At 36.3% G+C, this 8,776-nt stretch overlaps 1 protein-coding gene across 1 annotated transcript in view; it reads right to left on the bottom strand.

Annotated features, from left to right (window-relative positions):
- The window catches only part of ZDHHC17 (zDHHC palmitoyltransferase 17), a gene marked incomplete in the record, with an annotated part of 33,851 nt that overhangs the window by 2,432 nt on the left and 22,643 nt on the right, over window positions 1-8,776 (bottom strand). The window contains 7 exon segments of the mRNA XM_072401396.1: window positions 1-2,381; window positions 3,700-3,794; window positions 4,219-4,376; window positions 4,751-4,834; window positions 6,315-6,408; window positions 7,436-7,498; window positions 8,020-8,144. Of these exon segments, the coding sequence (XP_072257497.1) occupies window positions 2,243-2,381; window positions 3,700-3,794; window positions 4,219-4,376; window positions 4,751-4,834; window positions 6,315-6,408; window positions 7,436-7,498; window positions 8,020-8,144 (758 nt within the window).

Raw genomic sequence — 8,776 nt, 5'->3', positions numbered from 1 at the left:
ACAAGACTATTCTGTGGTTGCATTCTAAAAATAAACACCAAAACTGCTTGGGTTGGTGAGTCAACTATTCTAGATTCCAACATTTGAGGGATCAGAACACTTGAAACACAAAGCAACTTGTGATACAAGGTGAGGGAAACATCTGAGCATTGCAACCTCGAACACACGTTGTGCACCAAAATCTCCTGCCATTCCTTTCCTTTTTTTATTGAGCCAATTATGCCAAGATTGTCCAGAAAGAAGGAAGTCACCAGCATTTCATTACTAGCGCTTTCAAGGATGAAAAAGTTAAAGTCTATTATCGTCAACAGATAAACTCTGTCAGGGCAGTTTATAGCCATTTTAGGGCCTGGGTTGGTGCCCTTTCTTCATTTTTGTTTTGTATGCAACTATGGGAATGCAACTCCCATTTGCAGATCAAAATTTACCTGTCAATGTATTAAATCTTAAAAGCTTCTGGCAAACAGATACTGTTAACACAACCCTTAGTTAAGGTCGAAAAGTGAACATAAGTGTTGCCAGCTTTCTTCTATGAATCAAATGGTTAACCTTGACTCACTTTCCAGCTTTCCAAATGCAATGGTATTATTGGTTATTAAAATTTTCCATTTCAAACCTCCCTCAAATCCAGAATATTCCTCTTTTGTAAAGGCAATAGTACATGATTTGTAGATCAAATCAAAGATGTTTAATACTTGCTTTTGGAACTGGATCACTATTTTTCCCAGGATTCCACAAACATCAAAAATAATAGGTATCCTATGGAATGCCTTGCGGTAAATGATAGCTTTGGTAAAATAATTGCAAAGAATGCCACCCATCTAAAAGAATGTTAGGGGAGAAGGGGTACTATAGAGTTTCCTATTACAGCACTGGTATCGGACATTTTTGTTTCTAGAAAGTAGATCCCCCTACTAAACACTGGCCTACCTTCTCTCGATAGCAACAGAAGACATCCGATAAAGTTTTTAAAAATAACTTTCTATGTATGTAGTTGATCTGCAGGGGATATGGATCCATAAAAATGGAATTTCAGGTTTAGAATAAAACATAACCAGCATAAAGCCAACTATTGGGACTCCAAACTAAAACCCATTTTTTCCTCCCCCAAAGAGCAGCCAATTAAGTGAACTGCACTGTGGGAACTTTGCAGCTAGCAAATTCAGGTGTGCACAGATTTCTTTGAGGTGTCACCATTACAAAGTATCACATAATATTCATGTGTCTTAAAAATTAAATTATTTTTACCATCTAATAAAGGAACATACTCAACACATATGCAACTCAACATAAAAAAATAAACAAAACGAAAGACCACTGTGTTTCCTTGACTTTATATTTGTGTCCAGCGCTGTCCCTGTCAGTGCACGATGAGGAGAAGTCCAAAAAATTGGAGTATCCAGTAATCACGTTAGTTCCTGTGCAAGGTCTCAAAAACAGTGACTTATTTGGCGACTTATTATGGAGAGCTTCTTCACAATCCTATAGAACACTACTTGCATGCATCTGCGGAGATCTGCTTTACTGCAGAAAGGAAATTTAACATTGGTTTTCCACAATGCAGAAACAGATGGTAGGAACAGCTGACAGTCATAAAATGTAGGAAACATACATTCAGTTGTTATTATCCTCATGTGCCCGTCTCACCAACTTAACCCAACAGGCTGGAAGGCCAATAGAAATTCATGATTCTTCAGCCTGGCATCAAAATTCACATTATCAACGACACAATAACAGAGCACAACTGTGGGAGATCACATTACAGGAATAATAATGCCACAGACTCTTAGCTCAAGCCAGGCCACATTGGGGGATGATGATGGTGTACTACAAAGCATTACTTTGCTGGGCGTACTTAAAAAGAGAAAAGACAATGGATTTTGTTCAAGCAGAAGACGGTTGACTTGTTGAGAGAGAGCAATGCCATGCTTTGTCATGATCGGTGCAAAATAAATAATCATATTAAAAATTAATTCTAATAATCTCAGATTCACGGTTGTTCAAAGTAATCCAAAGGATTCCCTAAAATCCTCTCCAAAATATCTTCTTCCTCTACGTCAGTGTGGGCAGATAGTCCTGTCCATGGTCACTGTGGTTGATAAAATGCTGACAGAGAAGGTACTGTAAGATTCAATAGCCCTACAAACAGCATGCTATAGTTCAAGGGGCAAGTTTTCGCAAGAGACAAGTAGACGTTTTCAGGCACCAAACCAGATGGGGCCTTGTAGCGCTTAAGTGGAAACTACACCAGTTGGTATCCTGAGCCTGATGTTTGGTCATACTCTATTGTGTACTGCCTTGTCCAGTCCACAGCAACTGGGCGGAAGAGGCCACAGCATCTGAACTCAAAGAAGTCTATGATATTTCTGATACATCCATGACTGCAAAAGAAAAGGAGCATAAAATTAGAAAAAACAATTCACAAAGTGTCATTAGCTTTGAAAAAACTAGTTTTTAAAAAATGTAAGGCATGATTTAAAATGCCAAAGAAATAGTAATCTAATATGAACAGTTTTATTTTCCAGTATTATAATTACCTACATTAAAGTCATATACACTCATATACTATAAACTCAAAAGTAAATAGAATCTTCACTCAATGTGTTTGGAAGTGGGTGAAGGTGTTGCACGACACCAATGTTCCACCCATATTCTGATGCCAACTGCTTTGATAAATACTTGATCCCTGCAGATTTTCTGAGACCAGAGATCTCAGCCAATTTAGCATAAAGTCCACTGTCTTGAGAGGCAGTAGCACCCAGCCACACACAGAACCTAAGGCCAGATGTCAGCCATGCCGAACTAGACAAAGCTTTTCCTGTGTAATACACCTACTGTAGTAATACACTTAATACTGTGTGTAATACACCTAGGTGTAGCTGTCAATTTTTTCACTTGGTGCCAGTGGGGCAGCAATAAGCTTCCCAGACAAGACAGCATCATTTACAGGAATTTAGCAAATTTCAATAACTGACACCAACGTGAAAAAAAGTAACTTTTGTACAGGAACTTATTTAACCCATCAGGATGCTTATGTAGGTGTTAAATGATTTCCCCAGTATTGTGTCTACCTGTTAGGATTTTAGGATGTTAAGTTGCTTACTAACAACAGCTAGCAAAAATGGCTCAAACACATACATGATCACAGCACATCACACATTGTAACCTTGTAAAAGGGATACATGAATGGCTGCAGCTCAGTCGGTGCAGACTGTTGGCTGTTGGTGCCTTGTTTAGTGATTCAATATAGACTGCTGCAATATGATTTTTTTTTTTTTTTTTTTTAATTGAACCTAGAAGCCTACCGGACTTGAGCCATTGAAAACTAGACCGATTTATAAAACTTACCCCAGGCATATATAAAACAATGAAATATATTTTTTAATTCAAGTAACCAAATCTGCCTGGATATTGGTATTTGGTACAGCATCACTAAGAGTGGAAATACTTTAAATAAATCCTTACAAAAATGATGTTGAAGTAGTGAGGTGGTAGTGCTGCTGCTGTTCCTTGTCGAATCACCGGTTGGGGGCAGAGATTACAAAACTTTGATGCATAAAACTACTCCCATATAAGCATTATAGCTTTAGTGGAAATAGGGCCCCCAACTGCACAATCTGGAATAGAAAACGATCTTGTGAAAGATCATGTGTTTCCTTTTCCTGTCATTATGATAGAGAACAAATACAAACTTCTTACTTGAAAGGGCTTTCGATGGATGTGGTTGTGACTTTGAAATGTTTATATCTCCTGGCATTCATCCGTTCATTTGTTGTAATACCTAAGCAAGATATCTGTAGAAGAGACCAAAATTATTTTAAGATCAATACAGTACTAAAAGCATATTTCTACAGCAGAAATATAATCCCTGGACAAAATCATGCTGCTTACAGTACAAAAAGTAAATGTGACAGACTCTGATCAACTAATATGATCTAGGAGTCTAGGATGATTTCATAAAAGGTCCTTCCATCTATTTTTAGTCTTCAGTATATTATGTATTAAAAAAGGGAAGATAGCTTTTCAGAAGGGCCTCATTAAAGCTGACCTGAAAGCTTAGAAGACTTACAGTACATAATAGGTATTCTACAAACAAAGGATCATTATTGAAGTATATTCTAAACACCAACAAAAGAGAAACTAAGATAAGGGAAATGTATTGTACTATGTAAGACGTATGACAACCTAATCAAATATATACAAAAAAGTGTGTATTACCTGGTACATCTGACACATCAGTAACACAGCCACCCACATTAGATGAAACACACTGTTCAGGAACATCCAGAACATCCATGGGGAGCAGGTAGCAATTTGTGTAACATATGTCCAGAAACCATCTTTGCTGTACGTTGTTTCACAGTGTATTCCCCAGTCTAAAAAAAGAAGACATTGTACATGATGAAATCTTTACACAAAAGTGTAAGATAAAATTTAGGGAACTAAAACCAACTGTACCAGCTTGTGTTAGATTTAAGGTGGCTTTAACGCAGGATATTTAAAATCTATTATATACACAGATATAACAGATTTTAACAGATAACAGACATAACAGATTAACAGATTGTGCTGAAACACAGCAATACACCCTTAAAATTGTTGTACTTTTCATATGACTAATACAGATAAATTTAAAAGTAATATCAAGATATATATTTATAATTGCTAAAAAACAACGGATGTATTTTGATCCCTCAATCTATATGTACTACATATCATTGTTACCCCAGAGCTCAGAAAAAATGCTTACAGGAAATACAGCCATAGATCATCCAGCAGATCATGCAGAGCAGAAAAAAGAGGTATCCCATAAAATAGCGATGGTTTCCTGCACCTAATATTTAAGAAAAAATAGTTCAGGTTTCGTTAGCCTTACAAACAGGTAATTACTAAAATATAACATCGAACATATATTTATTAATATAATATATGAAGATGGATCACACATTGTCAACAGTATGTATTGTGAATTAATTTGGCCAGCAAATGCAATGCTACACCTTTACCTTCCAGCATTCTTCTTAGAACTCCAAGAACACTAACTTACATGGTAGAATGGTTTTCTTTACAGCTGATAAATGTACCTGAACTATTTAAGCATAAGAGCAGTGATAGAAAACAAAGTATCACCGGAACAAAGAGTGCACGTTCATCGCACCAAAGTCATGATGATCACAGAGGTGCTCTGTTACAAGAAGCAACTGCGTGCTGCCTGCCTCATGTTCCCCGCTAAACAGCATTTTTATTTTTTAAAACTTTATTGCTAGCATTTGTTGATTCAAGGGATGGTCCACAATGACAAGTATCATTTTTAAGCATCTTGGTATGACACAATTGAGTTGTAAGAATAAACAATACTAGACTAATAAATTAGGTCTATGATAATCAAATATTGGATGAAAGGAAGGGCTGGGGTAGGGTAGGGACAGACAAATGTCAGTGAAACTCTCCTGTCCTTAATTGTCCCGGCTTATCAAAGTAAGCATTACCTTGCTTTTCTCTCTTGGATTCAAAACAAGAAATTATTAAATGAAAGAAATGATTAAACCACTAAGATGAATACTTGGCCTAACCACTAAGACAATGATCACAAAAATCCCTTTACCTAAAAATGTTTAATACAGCAGTGTATTTTAGGAAATGGGACAGTAGACACAATTCACTCATCATATAATCTCCCCCCGGTTCTCAATATACCAATTATCCTGGGTCCCTTTTTAGATATTTGGTCAATTTTGGTTAACCGGAACAGAGTTAAAATTGTTTTCATCACCGTAGTGGAACTATAGAAAGACAGCTGTCAATGGTTAACTACAGATGTGTACACAAGACTTGTGTATACATAGCATTCCATGCTTCTACAGTTCCACCATGGTAACAAGTAAAACCAGAGCATTTCTCACTGGGCACAAGATCCTGTATAACATATACTATTCACAATGTTTATTATCCTTATGCACCACTCAATACCTATGCATCCTTTCACGATTTGAAGCCCAAAATGTAGAAAAATCTATAGCTTTTATTTTATAACAGAAACAGTGCTGATAGGCTTGGAGTTTGTCTTAATTGCATCATTTGACATCATTATCAATTCATCAACATGTGCTTTTGACCTGCAGTTGACCTTCTTCTGGCCTACTTTAAACAGGTTCCTATAAACTTGTATGAGTATGCAAAACCTGCTTAACACAAAAAGTGGAAACACAGTGCAGGCCCCTATACTGGCTACCAACAAAAGTAACAAATTGCCGAGTGTAACATATCCAAGCAATCATTACTGTAGGGGTATGTTTACATTTTTTTTTACCTACCTACACAGTTGCCAACCCAGGGACAATGGTGGTCAAATTTTGCTATACAGCGATTACAAATGCCGCAATGTTTAGACCTCACTGGCTTCCTTATCTAAAAAATAATTTAAAGTTGCACATTTAAAAAAGCTAATTAATACAGTGGAAAAAAGTTATTACAAAGACAGGACAGAAATCTATATTTTTTGGAATACAGCTTATATCAATTAGCAAAAATCCAACGGGAACTGCACACGTCCTTTTAGTGGTGGGGAATTCACTTATTAGTAGGTAATAAATTATATAAACTTATTTAAAAAAAAATATAGGGATAACACTAATAAAGAAAGTTGGAAACAGATTTGACATGCTTGTCCATACAATTTTAACAGGCCACAAAAATCATCCACATTGTAGATTGATTTATAAAGGAAAAAAAACAAAAAAAACAAAACAATCCAGACCCAAGATAAGAGTCTTCTGAAAATACACATTTTGTGGCACTCTTTGTGGCAGTGACTAATTGATACTAGAAAATGTAGAATTTTAGAAATGGTCTAGTCAAGCCATATCACACAAGGTCTTAAAGGGAAATGACAACTGGTGGGGAGACAACTGCGGTGCTGCCATCTTTGTCTCTTCGTCCACTTTCTTCTTCCTACTTCAGAAGACCCAGGCGCCAGATCGGGTGAGGTAGGTTGGGAAAAAAAATTGCCGCTCTCACTGTGCATATGTGAGATCGATCTGCAATTTTTTTTTCCCCACGAAAAGGCCTCCTTCTGCACATGCCGGAGATGCTCAGTCATGAGTCACAGAAGGAGTACCCAAGAGGCTTTGCACTCCAATTCATTCAATTTGGGGGCGGTGCCGTATTCTTCTTTATTGTTTAATTTTAATTTTTAGTGTTGCACTTAAAATTCAGTTTTTTTTTTTTTGTTTTTTTTTTTTACTTAACATAAAACGGTTGTCTACCCTTTTACGTAAAGTGAAATTTCTGAGTTTAGGTACACTTTAACCTTCCCAACCCAACAAAAATGGTATACAAAATACCCAAATTCACAAACATTCGGGTTAATATTATGTTTCATTTTGCTCATTTCGTAACACGTCAGAACAATATAAACCATAATGGGAAAACTTACCAAACAAGTACTGCAAAAGATGCTTAGATCCAGGCTGCCAGTTTCAGCAAGCTCTACTATTGTCTGGAAATGTGAGTGCAGCACATTAATTAATTAGAAACATTGCACAACAATGACATGTAAAAACAATAATTAAAGAAATCTATTATATCATGCTGAAAGGCACATTAATCTTAAGCTTAAATTAGATTACGTTCCAACAAAAGAACAGATTTAAACTGAATTATATTGAAAACAAACTTGACGATCACATGACCATTTTGCCCATTACTGGAGATTGAGCTGAATATTTAACCTGTACGCAGGTCAAAATAGTTCACTTGTGCATTATCAATATTAAAAAATGTGATATGAACAGAATACAATTGTACATAATGCAGAAATTATTAAAGCATCTCCTGACCCTTCTGCAATAAACTCCTTGCCTGCTCACATTTTATTTAATGGTTTAATCTGCTGTAACGGCTATCACATACATTCATTAATAAACAATTTTGTGTATATCAGATACAAATCTCAAGAAATTACATGACTGACAAAAAATAGAATGTGCTGGTAATATCTGATAATATTTAACCAGTTACCTTTTTCTTTTGTTCCTCTGTGGCTTTGATAATACCAGGATCAGATTTCCAAGATTTGCCAAAATTGTAGAACAATGCTGCACTATTAGCCAGGAAGGGAAGATGGATATACACAAAGTTTAAATGTGCGTCAAGAGTTAAGGAAATGTAGGGAAACATGACAGGCAAAAATAAATACCTTAGTGACCTTGGAAATGTGTCTGTCTGGTATGTGAAGTTTAATATATCCTACAAACAGAAAGATTTCCACTGGGAAGGCCCAAACTAAAATAAACTTCCACTGAAGGTCAAGACACAATGCTTGGTAAACTTTGCTGGTTTAATATTGCAAGATACATACTGCCAAACACACTTTTGGACTTTTTGTACTATGTTACTATCAATCATATGACAAAAAGAATTCAAAACAAAAGCTAGTTAAATGACGATAATCCAGTCATGAGACCATCACAAGCGCCTCCAAAGAAACCACTCTGTCTACTGTAACTGTAATAGATTCATCACTGGTTACTAGTTTTTATCAACTAAAAGCAAATCAAAAATGACACAGCCCTTCTCTGTGCTACATTCTTAGCTTAAAGCAAACCTAAATTAAATTTGTGTGATTGAAGCCCTTACCCTTGGAAGCCCAGAGCCTCCTGGGATACGTCACACATCCCAGGAGGATTCTTACTGCTCCTTCCGCACATGCCCAATCTCAGGTATGTGCAAAAGGAGCTTTTTCTTCAGTGTGTGTGTGTGTGTGTGTGTGTGTGTG

The sequence above is a fragment of the Pyxicephalus adspersus genome, chromosome 2 (genome assembly GCF_032062135.1).
Source record: "Pyxicephalus adspersus chromosome 2, UCB_Pads_2.0, whole genome shotgun sequence".
NCBI classification, from domain to species: domain Eukaryota; kingdom Metazoa; phylum Chordata; class Amphibia; order Anura; family Pyxicephalidae; genus Pyxicephalus; species Pyxicephalus adspersus.
This window is presented reverse-complemented; position numbering and strand designations above follow the sequence as displayed.